Below are 17690 nucleotides of genomic sequence, written 5' to 3' on the forward strand. Positions count from 1 at the left end.
GTGGTGATATTTCACTATTTTTAACCATGAAGAAAAGCTTAACCAATAACCTAAAGTAGATGGGTATATTTGACCCTTTTCCCAATAAAAAAAGAACAACAAAGACACCACTACTACAGCAAAACCAGCAACTCTTTTTTTGCCTTCCCCAAAATAGAAAAGCTAACAAAAGTAAAATTTACATTTTATTTTAAATATAGGTATGCTTTATAAGTAACGGAACCTACTAAAATAAAGGGGTGTGTATTGTGTAGTTTGTTTTAAGTCATCAAGATTGAAGCGTGCGTTGCGTCCAGAAATCTCTCTTCTCTTTCTGGCCAGCGAAGCATTCATCAAATACAGCCCAACTGTTTTATTATTATCATTGTTCCTTGTTTGTTTTAGATAGAAAAAGATTCCCGTTGTTAGAGAACACCAACGACGACGTCGTTTCCCGTCCTTGAACAATGGTGGATTTGAGTCTCTCCGGATCTGTTCTTGCTGTGTTGCTTGGACTCATTGCAGTTTTCTGGTTTTTCATCATTCAGAGACATATTAGTGGCCGCCCCAAACATAAAATTGATGATGACGTGGCTACCAGTACCACGACAACAACGGAATATGATGGAGAAAACAGATCAAAGGATGGAAACGACGACGTTGACATTATCATTGTCGGCGCCGGTGTTGCTGGTGCCGCTCTCGCTCACACCCTTGGCAAGGTTTGTTTTCTTCTCTTTCGTCCTCATTCTTTTCATTTATTCAACTTTGCTCCTTCAACTATTTCTATCTACATCTTTTCCCACAAAAACTAACCCCCTAACAATTTATGTGCCAATTTCGAGAGTTTGACCCGAATTTCTTTATATGCTTTTTATTGTGATTTATAATACTTTTTATGTAGTTGCTACATACATACATATCCTTTACAAACTGCTTCATCATGGCTTAGTCGCTTTAGTTATTTGCATTTCCATATCGCTTTGAATCTCTTGGCCTTATCTGACGTCTTTTTATGCTCTTATGCTTTTATGCTTTCTATTGAGCCGAGGGTCTTTCGGAAACAGCCGTCCGACCTGGGTAGGAGTCAGGTCTGCGTACACTCTACCCTCCCCAGACCTCATGTTGTGGGATTTCACTGGGTTGTTGTTGTTGTTGCTGCTACATACATACATAAAAAAGCTTAAAGCTTGTATGTCCGAAGTCACGGTAGTTTGAATATTGAAATTCCAATAGTGTCGCATAAATTGTGGTGGATTGATATTGAAGTATAATAAATGGTTAACCCGAGATTCATTTAGGTGACCCAACTAATTTGGGATTAGATTAATTGATTTATGTATTTGAAGGGCATAATTGATGTGGTTATTCATAAAAGATATGGCCTTGATTGTTAATTTGATGAAATCAGATAAATTAAAGATGAAAGCGTGTGGCGTGAGGAAAAAAAGAATTTTTTTTTACCCTACAGGTGCTTTTCCAATATATGAGAAGAAAGGGGTGGTTATAACTTATAATATAGAATTGTTTTGAGAGATGGTGGTGACAGCACATAACTTTATTGTATTGCTTTGTTGACAATTTTCTAGAAAAAGTTGCTTTGAAATCATAGGCTAAATATTGAAAGAAGGGGAAAAAGCAGGGGTGGATCCACTACTATTAGAGTATCAGGTTCATCTGAACTCAGTACTTCCAATGCGTAGCATAAATTTATGTGTAAAATCCACTAAAATTGCAACAAATAGTAGTAGATATGAACCCATAACTTTGAAAATATAGTGGGTTAATGCATTGAACCCCTAGAATTTATCTCCGCATCTGGGAAAAAGGGGATCTTATTGATGAGACTGATGATTATACATTTTGGACTACAGGAAGGGCGTCGTGTAAAAGTAATTGAAAGAGATTTGACAGAGCCTGATAGAATTGTTGGAGAACTCCTACAACCGGGTGGCTACCTCAAATTGCAGGAGTTGGGATTGGAAGGTAAAGTTCCCAAATAATTTGACTTGTGTCAGTACTGGTTAATTTACTCTCCTGAAGAGTAAAAAAGGAAGTCAGTCTTACATTTTTAGCTTCTCATTTGCCTCTTTTTTTGCATTTTCCTATATTTGTATTTTTGCCTACTACAGACTGTGTGGAGAAAATTGATGCTCAACGAGTGTTTGGGTATGCTCTTTTCAAGGATGGCAAGAGCACGCGTCTTTCTTATCCCCTGGAGAAATTTCACTCTGATGTTGCTGGAAGGAGCTTTCACAATGGGCGTTTCATTCAAAGAATGCGAGAGAAAGCTGCATCTCTTCCCAAGTATGCCTTCTTACAATTTTGTCCTTTTTTACCTTGGCAGATATCTCTCTTGCTTGCGTCATTCTCAATAATGTATTAAATTTTTCATCTTCAAATAATTTCCTGTTTGAACTTACTAGTTTGGGGTGGAGGCTTAGTTCATTGACAGAAATAGTTTCCTGTTGAAGTATCTCTGCTTTTATTGATTAAATGTCACGTTTGATATTTTAACAGTGTCAAACTAGAGCAAGGCACTGTTATGTCTCTGCTCGAACAAAAGGGGACTATTAGAGGTGTTCAGTACAAGACTAAATCTGGTGAAGAGTTAAAAGCATATGCACCATTAACCGTAGTATGTGATGGTTGTTTCTCGAATCTGCGGCGTACCCTTTGCGACCCAAAGGTAAGGGCGCTTATCACTATTGCTCTTGGTTTTTGTTTAATAAAAAGAGGATGGCACTGGGTGATTTAATTGTTTAGATACCTCATTTGTGAAATCTTTTGCTTTTACTTATTGTATGAATAAGAAGTAGCATACACAAGTTTGTCTGAATGAACAAATTTCTTCTATGAACATCACCATTGCTGTCCCCTCCTATTGTTTCTCTTGACACTCACAATGGCGTATCACATTGTACAGGTAGATGTGCCTTCTTGTTTTGTTGGTCTGGTCCTGGAGAACTGCCAGCTTCCACATGAAAATCATGGACATGTCGTTTTGGGTGACCCATCACCTATCTTGTTCTATCCCATAAGCAGTACTGAGGTCCGCTGTCTGGTTGATGTACCTGGTCAAAAAGTGCCTTCCATTTCGAATGGTGAAATGGCCAAATATTTGAAAAGCGTCGTTGCTCCCCAGGTAAAGAATTGATGAAAATTTTCTCCTGAATTCCATACCATGTCATTATAGTAGTATACATACTTAAGTTGTATGATGTTCAATGAAATGGTTTTGTGGTTGTTCCAGGTCCCTCCTGAGATAAAAGATTCATTCATTGCCGCAGTCGATAAAGGGAACATCAGGACAATGCCAAACCGAAGCATGCCAGCTGCTCCTCATCCAACTCCTGGTGCTCTGCTCATGGGAGATGCATTCAATATGCGCCATCCCTTGACTGGTGGAGGAATGACCGTAGCATTGTCTGATATTGTTGTATTGCGTGATCTTCTCAAACCTCTTCGTGATTTGAATGACGCATCTACTCTTTGCAGATATCTGGAGTCCTTTTACACCTTGCGTAAGGTAAAAATCATTTGAAATCCTCCCTCGCATAAGCAACATATTTGGTTGCTGTAAGACGGTACTCGTTTTCTACTTTAAGAATCCTTAGTGAAGTTAAGGGCTCTATGTTGACTAGTGAGTAATCAAGGATCTGGAACCACAAAACTGACATATTTTTGATGATCTCACTAGCTATCAATCTACAAATAACAACAGTAATGTGAAAAGGCATGGTTCATTACAGTGTTTTAGGATTTTCAGCTCACTCATTTCTCCTATAACTTACATTTTCGAGAAAAAGAGGATCATAAAAAGATTGTAGCAATTAGAGACTTAACTAGAATATTACTACTCCCTCCGTCCCAATTTATGTAACACTCTTTCCTTTTTAGTCAGTCCCAAAAAGAATGACCCCTTTCTATGGTTATCGACTTCGAACTTCCCATTTTACCCTTAGTGAGATGATTTACAGCTACACAAATATCTAGGACTTATTTTGAACCATAAGTTTCAAAAGTTTTCTTTTCATTTTTAAACTCTGTGCCCAGTCAAACACCTTCACATGTTTGGGACGGAGGGAGTATTACCTTATAGCTATTGACTTGTTCTGCTCGCATATTTTATCTGCAGCCTGTGGCCTCCACCATCAATACATTGGCTGGTGCCTTGTATAAGGTGTTTTGTGCTTCACCTGATCAAGCTAGGAAGGAGATGCGCGAAGCATGCTTTGATTATTTGAGCCTCGGTGGAGTATTCTCAGAAGGACCAGTGTCTTTGCTTTCTGGCTTAAACCCTCGTCCATTAAGTCTTGTTTGTCATTTCTTTGCTGTGGCTATCTTTGGTGTTGGCCGCTTGCTACTGCCTTTCCCATCACCCAAACGTATATGGATTGGAGCCCGGTTAATATCGGTAGGTGTCAATCTTGCTTCCAATATTTGCAATCTTACACATGTTTTCGTGTGACCTTGTATTTTGACAATTCTCACGTTGATTCAAATGCAGGGTGCATCTGCAATCATTTTCCCTATCATCAAGGCAGAAGGGTTTAGGCAGATGTTCTTCCCTGCTACTGTTCCGGCATATTACAGGGCTCCTCCTGAAGTGAAGAAGTTGTAACTGTTAAAAAGCAGAATAAGGCTATGCCATTCTGTCACCTCCATCAGTATTCTGGTTGCGAGTGTCAAAAGTTTAGTCCAACTGTTACATATTTTTTGGTTGCTAGTGTTTTCTTGTAATCTTTTTCCTTTTGTTTGTTCCCAATGATTGATTTCACATTATTAACTGGGAAGTATATATAAGTTGTCCAATCATATATTTGTCTCTTCTCTGTACATTGATTTCTTCTTCTCCTTTTTGTTTTGTTTTTGCTTTTCCCTATTGTTCTCCCACATAGGCCTAGAATGCCAATAACAGTAAGCCTCTTAAGCCTACCAACTAGGGGAATCACATGCAAATAAAAGGTGTGGGTTTCAACACAGAAACTAGCATTCATTATTATTAGTTTACTTCTCATTGTCATGTTTGCTACTCTCACTCATGTCTAGTAGTGTTGCCATTACAAACTCAGGCTCTGTCCATTCTTACGATTCGATTCTCAGCTACTTTGGCCAACGCTTTGTACAAATTTCATTTATTTGACAATCGAGAAAAGGGAACAAACAAGCTCCTCATTGTTTACTGTAATCTACACGTTCACATGAACAGACGAAAAGCGCACACAAGTTTTGTGTTAGAATCGAATTATTGCTCTTTATCGAGTTATTGACCAGCCAAATAACACTTCGCGAGATTTCAAAAAACGAAAATTTTGCATGGAGTAGAGCAACATCGAGTAATTATTTTAGTAATTACGTCCAAAAGAACGCCGTTTAATTCTTGTCAATCTATTTCAAGTTGGAGTAAATTCTTGCAAACTAATGACACCAACATACAAATGATAAAGTATTAGAAGGAAACAAATACCGTCTATTTATATTGCTGGACAAATTTGGAATTGAAGAATAGTTGGTTGATTACACCGATATCAAAGAAGTAATCATTTTTTGAGCCTGACAATGGAAGAGAAATTGAGCAAGCATGAAAACTGATAGCTCAAAAGCTCGAAGCTTAACATTGAAATTACTGTGATAATTACTTATGGGATCTACCTTGACAGAACAATTAGCATAGAAATTGGGGTTTTTTCCCTCTAAATTTCGACCATTTATGATACTACAATGAACAATTTCAAGAAGTTTCTACAAATCCTTTCCACCAAGTCACCAAGGATATAACATAATCAACTACTTACATGAGTTATGCAGCCTTGGCCACTCAGATTTAATACAAGGCAAAATTCATAGGCTGATTACAGCCTTTCCTCTCTTTATTTGACATCTTGAGCTATCTTACATTGTACTAAAGCCTGTGTGATATACAATGTTAATCTATATGTTCAGCTATCCCATGTCACAAATTGAGCTCTTCCAGGAAAAGGAATTACAATAGCAACTAATCTTGGAAGTTACAACCTCCTTGGCTGTACAAGTAGTCTTATACTCGTGAATTTTGAAGAAAAAAGAAACGAGAACCTATTTCAAAGCGTATCTTGAAAACCTCAATAAGAAGCCAAGAATGTCAGGAGACTACGTGTACCAGTCGTCTAGCACAAGGCTGGAAGCAAACGGCTCGACAGTCGACCAGGAATCCATCTGAAGGACCACTTGGATTAGCTAGACTAACATACGCATCAAGTGGACATGACCTCTTAAAATGTTACAGAAAATTTGCAGGCACTTTCATGGCATTTTTATCGGTTCATGCCATTTTTCCTTTCCGATTTTATAGCCTCATAGGACTTCATGACTTCCTTAAACTTTGCTTCAGCAGCCTCTGCAACCAAGTCACAATATCACATATTTATCACCTGATGCAGGTAGTAGAAATTCTTTGCTTTTGCTTTTCTCGAATTTGAAATAGGTAATACAAGTATAAAAATATCAAATAGACCGCCAATATGATTCACCTTTATTTTGCTGATTCTGATCAGGGTGAAACTGCTTTGCCTTTGCCCTAAAGGCAGACTGCAAGTTAAAAGAAAAAAAATGCACTTTCAATACCAAGTAAATGTTTTCATATGTGTGCATAACAGACGGAGAAAGAAGCAGAATTAGATAGTCAAAACTGAAGGACCATTACAATGTCTACTATCAGATGCCCTCGCAAATAGCTCAAATTGGATAATACTAGCAGAGATCTGTGCGTATAAGTATGTACAATAAATTTTCGTTGAAGTTAAAAAATTTATTTTGTTGAAGATAAGTATGTACAATAAATTATCAGCTTCACGAAATCTCCTACTAATCGGCGATGCCAGCACCTCCCAGATTATATTAGGCATCAACTTGTTAAATTTGACGAGGCAGTCAAAAAATGGACTTGGTCAATACTCAATTGTTTGTTTCTTTTTCTTCTTTCCCTACCAACTACTCTCAACATTTCCTAGTGAATGCTTTTGTTTAATTTACAACAGTTCATAGAGTTGAAAATGTTTAAATATTGTTGAGACATGTAGGGTGACGTAGGGACTTTTGGTTCTTGATGAATAGAATAAGGAGAAAATTTTACTGAAAAAAGTAAACATGTCCAATGACTCTACCCCACAAAGGTAGCGGTAAGGTCTGCATACATCCTACCCTCCCCAGACCCCACTTGTGGAACTACACTAGGTATGCTACTGTTGTTGTTTATGTCCAATGTCATTTTTTGTGAAGTATAATATGTTTGAACGGTTAGCCTAAATTGGTCTCCGACAAAGATTGGAGCGGAAAAGGTGGACATTCAATTTGAAATAGAGGAGAAGCAAGCTAATATATGGAAGTCCTTGCGTTGTGGATATCCATTTCCCAATATCAAAAGACACACTCCTCATTGGATTCTATCAGACACAATTTTGCAGAGCAGACAATTCTTGCTAGTTCTGTAATGTTTTTTAACTGAAATTCATTGGAAACTGCTCGAGTGTCTTTGTTGTAGCACGACAGTAAATTAAGACCCCACCATAAGTGTTCTGTTCTACAAAGGCTAGTTGCATGATAATTTTACATAATAAAGCAATGCACTTGATCTAATTCCTTTGGAAATATATGTTTATTCCCTGATTTTTTTGTGGCAGGCAACAGAAGTAAAGCAGCTTGGCTTGCAGTCTCAATTGAAGTACACTAGGAACAAAGAAAAGTAAAGTTGTTGAGTAAATTAACAGAGCTTCTAGCTGCTAAAATTGGTGATATGAGAAATTTATCGGGAGAAGTATCATTTCATTTTATTTTCACCTTTTCCAGGACAGTAGTTTTCTATAAGAGGCTACAGATGATTTTGCTCGCTCTTTTTCCTGCCTAGCAACAAATATAGACCTACATATGTTTTATTCGGAATAATCAGAAAAATAGGAGCAGCTCAAAGGAGATAAATGTTAAGTCTGTCATTCACGCTGGGTGGTAGCGCGCAAAAAGAAAAATACTTCTATACATTCAAAAAAGCTGCAGAATAAAGGAGATAAATGTTTTAAGGCTTTAATTATTGCAGGATGGCAGGGGCGGCTAGCACCCAAAAAAAGTTTTCTCCGTTATTTAGTTCTCTAGAGTCTAGACCATCCTCCTCCATAAATAAGAGGTGGGATCAGGGAATCTTAAAACAATGGAAGGTAATAAAGATAAATAGATAAAACAAAGGGAGGTAAAATGTACATAACAACACTACTTTCATTTACACTGGAAGAATTTTCAGACATGCTGGAGAATGACAATTACCTTTATCTCATCATCCGTGTAAGGCTTTGTCCTAGACCTGTCATAATGGAGGCATCAAACATGTTAAGTTTCATGTCAATGTCAATATCATCGCCAAACAACTTGAGAACACATCCACGACCTCTTGGCCACATGAAAATCTGATACAGCTGATTATGTAAGAGAAAAGCTGCAAATAGGCAAGAACAGAAAGTATCTGTAATTTACAGAAGAAAGAATATCCTTTAGAGCAGCAAAGCCTTCTATCCTAGACCACCTCATCGTAGGTGAAACAGTGTTTTACAACACAATTTTCAGTGTCATGATTTAACCATGGTGAAAGTAAAACTCAGCACGAGATTAATCACAAATATGGCATCTAACTATCCAGAGTCTGCAAAACGGATCTTCCCCTTCCATCTAAGTAAGATACATGGCGCACTTGATAGGTTGCACCATTCATAGGGTACCATTATCTTTTCCTTGTTATGTTGCAGTAAGTGAATAAGTTGAAAACAAAACTACTCAAAGTATTTCAGTTTAGTCAACGTGACTTCAAATAAAAGAGCCCATGGCATTGGTAAGCTACAACAGGTACTTCTATGAGGCATATTCTTTTAGGGTTAAGGTGTATGCTTTGGTCCTTGAGTTGCCAACAAAAGAATGCAAATTAGTTATTTTTCTTCTTTGTAAACCCTTCTTCCTTCTGTTTTGATCCAGAACACCCTAGCAAAAGAATTGGCCAAAAAGCTCGCCTAATGGAAAAAAGCATATGCCTCAAACCATTATAAATGAACAGCAATGTGTCCTAAACAACTTTGATTTTAGGACTATCATTTTTGCAACGTAGTCGCTCTCTTTTTTCCTCTTTTGGGTTGTGCGTTGGCTTAAAAAGGTCTGAGGAAGATCATAAAGAACGATTGAAGTTATACAACAAACATCCAAATACATTTTTTTGCGTGATAATCTAGAATAGATGATTAACAAACTTCCCTAATCACTAGCTCTTACTTAGGAGGAGGAGGAGGTCTAATATATACTCCATTTTAGCAGTTTTTTCAAAGGCGTATGAAAGGCATTAGGAGACCCCAGAGTAAGGCATCAATAAGATGCCCTGATGCATCAGGTAAAACGCAAGACTCCTCTATAAACATATAGCTGTATGTCAAGGCATACACATAGGTGCACATTTTTAAGCCTTTGCAGAAGGCGTTCACTTTTTGGGCCTGTGCTAAATTAGAGTTTCATCAACATGCAAAGAGGGCCTATTATGTTTTAAGAGTCAACGACAGAATAAAAAATAAGGGTTTTTTTTTTTTCTCTCGTGGATAGTGTATACACCATTACTATTAAGTATCATATTATAAGTCAGACAACAGAATCCACTAGAAGCATCTTCTTCATGGATACAACTACTCAGCAAGGTCCTCTAGGAGGATCTAACCAAGCGACTACAATTAGTACGTCTTTCCCAACTCATAAGAGATGAATGATTTCCTAATCACTGAGCCTAAAGTAATCGCCCCAGAGAGACGCATGACCAGACACATGCTAAGTGCTGGCTTGACAGGTCCATCCACATGAACTGACCGCATCAGTTTCAGTAAACGTGGACTAAATCTATGTAATACGATTTTCACCGATTTATTCATCGAGATGAGACTTTTGACGAATTGGGATAACATCAAAGAAAGACGTAAAAAGGAGTGCATGCCACTGAAACAGTCACTAGAAACAAATAAGGAATCAAATAACTTACTGATATACACCAAGTTGGTGTCCTGATATAAATGTGGATAAAGCTTCTAGAAAATCTAATAAGCTATCTATACATCATAAGATTTCCTGGTTACCAATAAAAATTATATAAGGAAAACAAATGAACTAAGAGGTAGCTTTTAATAGTGTTACTATTCTAACAATAAACAAGGAAGAGGTAGTTTCTGATAGTTTTACTGTTCTAATAATAAGCAAGAACATAGTAAAGAGAATCGCAAAAAGTTTCTTGGCCGGGTAAGCGGAAGCCACTTATGTGTCCATTGGAAATGCAAAAACTCTGGTACCATGTGAAACGAGAGAGACGAACAACATACTGAAAGACCCCTCATATAGGACCTTGAGCTACATGAAAAATGGAAGTTCCCTAATTCATGAAATTCCAAATAATTATGGCATAATCATTCTTAATGATTCATTTGACATTTGACACTTATCGTTCAGCTAACTAACACCATAAAGAGGAAAAACTGGTATGCCAAAAGAATAACACTCAGACACTAAGTAACAAATAAGAGAACATAAATCAACTGAAGAAGCAGCGCACTGAAATCCTTAAAGATGCTATGGCCGAGGCAATTTGAGGTCCGAAATGGCTTATATAATTGATGATAACATGCAAACCACTATTAATATAGATCAATTCAACTTCTGAAAACATATTACTACCTGTCAAGACCCAAAACCGAGTAGTCATGTGACAATGGGTAGCTTGCATTGGCCCTAGGAGCTTCCCTGTAATTAGTTCCCCGGTCTCTGAATGACGTATCAGCCTTCCAATACCAGTCATTCCTTTGAAAGTGCTGATGATATGCACTTTGCCCATTTTCTTGCCAGCTCTCATAGCTCCTCTTGTATTTGTTTCTCTCCCTATTGAAAACACTTTGCATACGGCGTATGCGCTCCTACGAAATGCATAGAATATTGGGTCAACAATAATCCAATGGTTAAGGTAGAATACACAGATAAATTTCAGAATAAACTCAAAAATGGAAGTTTATCCGTGATCTCATTATGTTTTTCTTTAGCTCAGATATGTTAGTCACTAGATCTAATATCTGTAGTTGGCTTGTGAGGGTCACAAATTATGGGATCGAAAGCAGAAACAATCAACAGTTCAATCAGGCAAAGAAAAAAGGTAGGAGTGACATTTCACTTGAATGAAAGACGGACAAGGATGTGTGTTCACTACTATTAATGTCCAATGGTTCTGTACAACCTCAGTGTATCATTGCAGATGAAGAAATAAGGGTAAATCTTATGTCCATCCTCCAACCTTCTAACTAAAAGATTTTCCAGATATTTTTACTCGCAGCTTGTCCAGGAGAACGAATGGTATTTGAATTCTTTTGACACAACAAGTTTATATTCAAAGAGCTGCACGCACATTCTAACAAATACGCATAGGGGCCTGGATTTATAAAACAAATATCACAATGTCTTCACACGGTGACTTTCCACTTGCTTTTAGTTGAAAAAGACTTTGACAAAGTTCTCTTTCAATTCGATATAAGGAATGAGAGTGAAATTGTTGAAGATGAAAATGTAGCTCACCACTCTCTCCATTTCTTCTTCATACTCCTCCCGCATCCTGCGATTATATCTTTTCCATGCTTCCTCCTGAAAACTTGTCCTAAAAGAACCACCAGCTCGACTTCTCCGTGCTGAATGCTTCAACTTTTGCAATTCAAAGAAATAGTTATTAGCTCAAGAAAAACATTTCTTCTCCCCCCCCCCCCCCCCGGCACAGTATTTATCAAAACAACTAGAACCGAACCCTTTTTTAAGCAAAAATGTCAATAGAATATGAATATCTTGAGTTCCACCAACAAGAACGCCACTCCATATAATGTGCTTCATATTAGAGATGCAACAGTTAATTAGTTTTGAACTTGCACACTGGAACATTGCAAGAAAACAGCAAAAGCAATTATGTGCACACAATCAATTTTACGGCAACACCTCATTTCACAGAGTAAACATAGATTTCCTGTATCCGAAAGAAAATAGCACTATTATATTAAGAGAGTGACGCACTTTATTCTTTTACCATTATTTTCTGATACTTTTTAACCATGAAAGTGAGTTATAAAACTTTTTCTGTAGTTGATAACTGCAGTTGATAAATATGCAAGAGTTTATTTCCAAAAATTAAAGAATCAATATCCAAATTCACATCTGATGATCATTCCCCGAACACCTCGTTCTTATTAGGATAAAGGGATTTTTCAGTTCCATCTCTTTATTATGATCAAGAATATCCTAGGGCTAGATTGCCCATAGTTCGAAACTCTGTGTATCATGAGCTCGTCACCGTGCCCTTCTCCACTTAAATACCAAACTTCAGACCAGGACGACTTTCAAACTCATCACGTGCGGCTCTAATCCACAAATTGCTTAGCTCTCGCCACTGAACCAAAGACCTGGAAGCACTGTTTTTTCAGTCATCTTCTGAGTGGTGAATTATATTTAGATGTGAGTTAAAACTGACTCACATATTTTTTTTTTGAAACTGGTAACTGTAAAACTGACTCACATATTTTGAAGATCTAGACCATCGACAAGAGCACTTATGTAGAATGATCGATGCAGATTAAACATATCAATATCACATTTTCCTGCCCTTGACATATATCTCTATCTTTTAGTTTAAGAAAAAGAAATTCTTTGAGTTAGAGATAGCACTAATTTTTCATTAAAAGGTCTTCCCGTTAGTTACAGATAGTCTTATCTTTTAGTTAGAGAAACAGGTTTTAGTCGTCTCTAGTTTTGACTTGCTCAGTGTTCCCTATTCTATAAGTAGGACTCTAGTGCATTTTGGTCAAAAGACTATATTAAATATCCTATAATGATTGGATACTACAATTCTTCCCTTTATATTCTTCTTCCTCCTCCCTTCTCCTATCGCCAGCACACCCAACCCCCCGTCCCCCCCTCCCTTCTCATTTTTTGCCTTTTCTTCCCCTTATTTTCGTTCTCCTATTTGGTGCTACACCAAAGATTACAAGAGAAAAAATGATCAAACCAGATAAGAGGTAGTCGAAGGAAGCAAAGATTGCTCACTATGACTATGCACAAGCAACAGGCACCTAGGACGTAACTTAGACTGAATGCAGGGAGGGTAACTCTGGGGTACACTGAAATTCTACATTTATCCAAATGAGATTGAATAATGATGCTCATTACCTGAGAGTAGACAAAATCCACTGTACTTCGCAATTGTGTAACCTGCCAAATTTCTCAGGCTGTTAATTAATAATCAGCAGCAACCCAAAGGTGGAAAAAGGAGGACACAAGGAAAGCTACAAAATTCCTTTAAAACTTTTTCATTGTTCCAACAGAATACAGAAGAACATGAAAGTTTAAAGTGGTCACAAGCGGCAACGACCACACCCGGGTGGAAAAATCATCTGACCTACTCAACTTCAATTTGTAGAATTTATTATTATATGTCTCCAAGAAAAGAAGAATATGCAAAAAGTCACTGAATACTAGTCCCTCGTTAATAATAAAGTGTTGCAATGCACAAAGGTATTCATATCGAATTTTATATTCATATCTTCTTCCACCTTGGTTTTCCCTGCCCTCCCTTTATAGTATGTCTTTCATCAATACATGCAAATACAAAAGCTGTCCACTCCATTCTATCCTCCTTATCTCCCACACTTGAGTAACTATAAATCCTTTGCATGAACTCCACTTCTCATTCCCAATACCAAGCGGCTCTTTTCAAACTAATTTCCTGGGATATTTCTACATGTTTCTTGTGACAAAATCGAATATACTGCCCAATCTATCATAGAAATGGCTAACATCCAAGGATATGCATACACCCCATCCAACCAAAAATGTATATGTCGCTCCTGACAGTTTTGCTTTAAGGGTCATTGTCCTGACAAAGAACTTTGTAAAATCATCTTTTTCCTTCATAATCTCTTTTTTTAATAACCAAAAGAGAACAAAGGTTATATCATTCCGTTGCCGGGAGACGAACTTTCCACAAAATTATCAATAAAGAGACAATCATACGGTCATTTGAACATCTTCATCTTCCACTACTTGATAGTTTGTATATGGCAACAATAACTTTTCCTGGTAATGTCTCTATGTGCAAAACACATTTCTCCATTAGTGCCACATCAAATATATTCGACCTCTTTATCATAATCCTCCCCCTACCCATAGAGAGATATATTCTTCTCCACCAAAAGATATTTCCTTCGCCATCCCTTTTCCTTATAACCGAGAAATCTCCAAAGGACATTGGTGCACAGTTCGAAACTAGGTGAATAATGGGCCTGCACCTCATTCTCTACTTAGATAACAAAATTTTGTTTGCGATGACAAGTTCGAGCCCTTAACGTGCGCCTAACTTGCAAACCAGTTCTGGTGACCCAATCTTTCTGTTGAACCTTTCAACGAAAAATGACCTAAGGTATCACCTCCGGCTTTTAATTTCATCAGCTGAAACTGAGAATAGAAGCTCATTCTGGATAGATAATAACCAGCATCTTCCATCCATGGTGGTCCCACGCTCTGCCACTTCTTTGAAAGATTTTCCCTTTGCAATCAACACCCTTTCACTCAACAAGTTCACTGGTGCTTTGAATATCTAAATCACGTCTTCCTTTTTCTTATAAATCTTCTAAAAAGATTACTTTAGAAAGGGCAGAGTTCCACGGGTTCTGACGGAGTAGGACATAGTGCCTAGATTCTTTGGCTCCTAAACCGGGGAATGAACGTGTTATTTATAGTAAGGGAATGAACAACTATGCATATTACAATGTATTGGTGTACAAAATCTATGCATCAGTACCATATGAGGCAAGACTCTTGCCTTTTACAAAAGTCGTATAGAGTAGAATCTTTGAGGATTTGCCTGAGCCAATTTGTTAAACTTAATTCTGTTACTTGAGACTATTCCTTTTACGGTAACAAAAAGTGTAGGCAAATAGGATCAAAATCTTGTAAAGCTCATTTCGTCCTTTGACAAAGACTTCATTTTTCCTGCGTTTTCCTTTCCATTATATAGTTCCTTTAGGGCTTTAGGTAATTTATCAATTATTGGTTCCTCCTCTTACCCCCATGGTCCAGACACAACGCAAACCCCTTAAAAATTAAAAAAAAAAAAAAAACAAATGATGGCCATCCCAAAGTTACAGCATATCAACCTATATGCAATTAGCATCATTGTGGTTCCTAAATATGAATAACAGTCATATGGCAGAATTACTGCTATAATGGCAATTAATCAGGGCAAAATTTATTCACAAGTATGCATAAAAAAGTGAGAAACCTAAATATCCCCAATTTTCTTCCTTTCCCAGTTTGATCAAAGCCTACACTTAAGTTTCCTTGCAATACCCACCAACATATCAACCCACACAAAAATCTCCACAACCCATTTCCCTTAAATACCCAATTTTCACATTATCCCTGATACTGCAACATACTATAGATTATAGATTTCAAGAATACTCAATAAATCATTAAAACTTTACAGAAAGCACTGAATTGCACAAATACCCAAATTCAAATTGATGAAAGAAGTATAGAAACCAAAAAAGCATGAAATGGGGTTTTTGTAAAATTTATTACCCGCAACCCATTTTCCCTAAATGCCCAATTATTACATTTCCTCTGATACTGCAACACACTATAGATCAAATATTTCAAGATTACTCAATAAAGCACAGAACTTTACAGAAACCAAATACAAATTGATGAAAGAAGTATAGAAACCAAAAAAATCATGAGATGGGCCAATTATTGCATTTTCTCTGATACTGCAACATATTAAAGACTATAAATTTCAAGATTACTCAATAAAGCATACAACTCTACAGAAACCAAATTCAAAACAAGTATAGAAAACAAAAAAGATTGAATGGGGGTAAGAACCTACAGCAAAGGTGGTGGCAGTAGCTCCAATTAATGCAAATACAAAAATACCCCAAAGTTTCATCTCATCCTTTTCTTGATAAGGTCTTTCCCCATTGTCTTTACCAGCTTTTTCGGTACCCATATTTGATTAGCTTTGATTAAATTCACCACACACTGAAATTAACAGAATAAAGAGTCGATGAAACATCCTATGTTGTGTGAATCCAGAATATTTGATTTTTCTTCTGCTACGCCGACTTTACATGAAATTGTACTTGGTTTTTCTTTTTTTCTTTTTTCTTTCGACTTAGTATTTTTTTTTGTCTCTTTGTGTGGTTTTAATTGGTTGTGATTTGTGATAATTCCCAGTTACCCCTTACCGCTCGTCGGACCTTTTCGGGTCAACTGTTTTACTCTGTCGATCTAAAAGTAAAAGTAACCAATTTTGACTTTTTTTTCACGTCTGATATCCGTATTAGAGCCCGACTAATTTAGATTAATGCCGGATAGTCCTATATTAGGTGGCAAAGCACCCTCTAACAATGATGGCTCCGTAGCTAAGGGAGCTCGAACAGTGGCTGAGCCAGAATTTTCATCTAGGGAGTTCAAAAATTCTAAAAGGTTAATACACGAAGAAGTCAGGAATTTAACATCTACTATATATACATAATAAAATAATTTTAACTTTGAAAATACACTGTAATTTTTTACCGAGGGAATTCGGATGAACCCCTGGAGCCAATGTGGCTCCGCCCCTGAGCTCGAACTCGAGACCTTGATTGAGGATTGAATAGTACCGGCCACTACACCACAATCATTATTGATATTTTGACTTTTATTTTGCTGTTGATACTGAAGGCTGAAGCTCATTATTATATATTGCTGTTGATACTGAAGGCTGAAGCTCATAATTATATATCAAGAGAAAAGGGTCATATTTGGCCCTCAACTATTTAAAAAGATTTAAATATGTAGTTCGTTATATTATCGGTCCATATATACCTTTAACATTATAATAGTAGTTCAAATTTATCCCTTTGCTACTGAAAAAGGTTTTATATTGCCCTTCATCCGTTAACATCGTCTATTTTGTGCAGGATTAAATTTGACAAGACACGTGGCGTAAGATGACATGTGACAGAGGGAGACGATTGAGACGCATTTCATTCGTAGACCCGATGGAAATCATCCCACACGAGCCCAGAGCAAGGAGTCAGAAGCAGTTGCCAGGGAGCAGTTATGAGTTTCAGGCGTTCGATATCCGATCCGAATACGTAGCCAAACGTTTCGTTTTTGTAATTAAGTAGTATTTATTGACCATTATTGTCAATAATGAGGCGCGATTCACGGCTTTATGCTAGTGGATTAGCACCTATAAGAAGAGCCCAACATCAGTGGTAGAGGCAGGGGTGAATTTATGTATAGAAAATGGCTCTCGTGAACCTATGATCACCCGATTAAATTCGGTATATTATGTATATAATCCTTAAAATATATATAATATTAACTAAAGGAATACATGATTAAATCAGACTAAGTGGAGCACTGGCCAAGTGTTGGGTTTGATCACTAAATGCACTTTTGCGTCTTTCTTTTTTTAATTTCTAAGCAGCCTTTAACGTTTAGCTCGCAAGTTTATCTTATAAATTCGATTATACCGCTTATTTATGATTCTTAACAAGCATCATCTCTGCCTTTAAAATTATTTTTCCCTCAAATAATTTTTTACCCACTAAAATAACCAACCCAACCCGAATTTATTATTTTCAGCCCAACTA

At 37.1% G+C, this 17690-nt stretch overlaps 2 protein-coding genes across 3 annotated transcripts; one reads left to right on the top strand and one right to left on the bottom strand.

Annotated features, from left to right (window-relative positions):
* Window positions 1-253: 253 nt before the first annotated feature.
* LOC132033507 (squalene monooxygenase SE2-like) lies at window positions 254-4818 on the top strand. The gene is made up of 8 exons (XM_059423494.1): window positions 254-701; window positions 1854-1965; window positions 2112-2286; window positions 2500-2668; window positions 2906-3124; window positions 3233-3508; window positions 4118-4396; window positions 4490-4818. Exons 1-8 carry the CDS (start codon window positions 447-449, stop codon window positions 4601-4603), a joined length of 1599 nt encoding a protein of 532 aa, XP_059279477.1. The 5' UTR covers window positions 254-446; the 3' UTR covers window positions 4604-4818.
* Window positions 4819-5635: 817 nt separating this feature from the next.
* Window positions 5636-16095, bottom strand: LOC132033508 (uncharacterized). Of its 2 annotated transcripts, XM_059423495.1 has the most exons (7): window positions 15935-16095; window positions 13216-13257; window positions 11584-11706; window positions 10699-10934; window positions 8275-8311; window positions 6492-6549; window positions 5636-6358 (listed from the first exon to the last, which is right to left on the bottom strand). In XM_059423495.1, exons 1-7 carry the CDS (start codon window positions 16052-16054, stop codon window positions 6276-6278), a joined length of 699 nt encoding a protein of 232 aa, XP_059279478.1. In that variant the 5' UTR covers window positions 16055-16095; the 3' UTR covers window positions 5636-6275. The 2 variants fall into 2 exon arrangements, with proteins under 2 accessions (XP_059279478.1, XP_059279479.1); XM_059423496.1 differs by lacking the exon at window positions 13216-13257.
* Between the last annotated feature and the right edge of the window lie 1595 nt (window positions 16096-17690).

This window comes from Lycium ferocissimum, chromosome 10 (genome assembly GCF_029784015.1).
Source record: "Lycium ferocissimum isolate CSIRO_LF1 chromosome 10, AGI_CSIRO_Lferr_CH_V1, whole genome shotgun sequence".
Lineage (NCBI taxonomy): Eukaryota > Viridiplantae > Streptophyta > Magnoliopsida > Solanales > Solanaceae > Lycium > Lycium ferocissimum.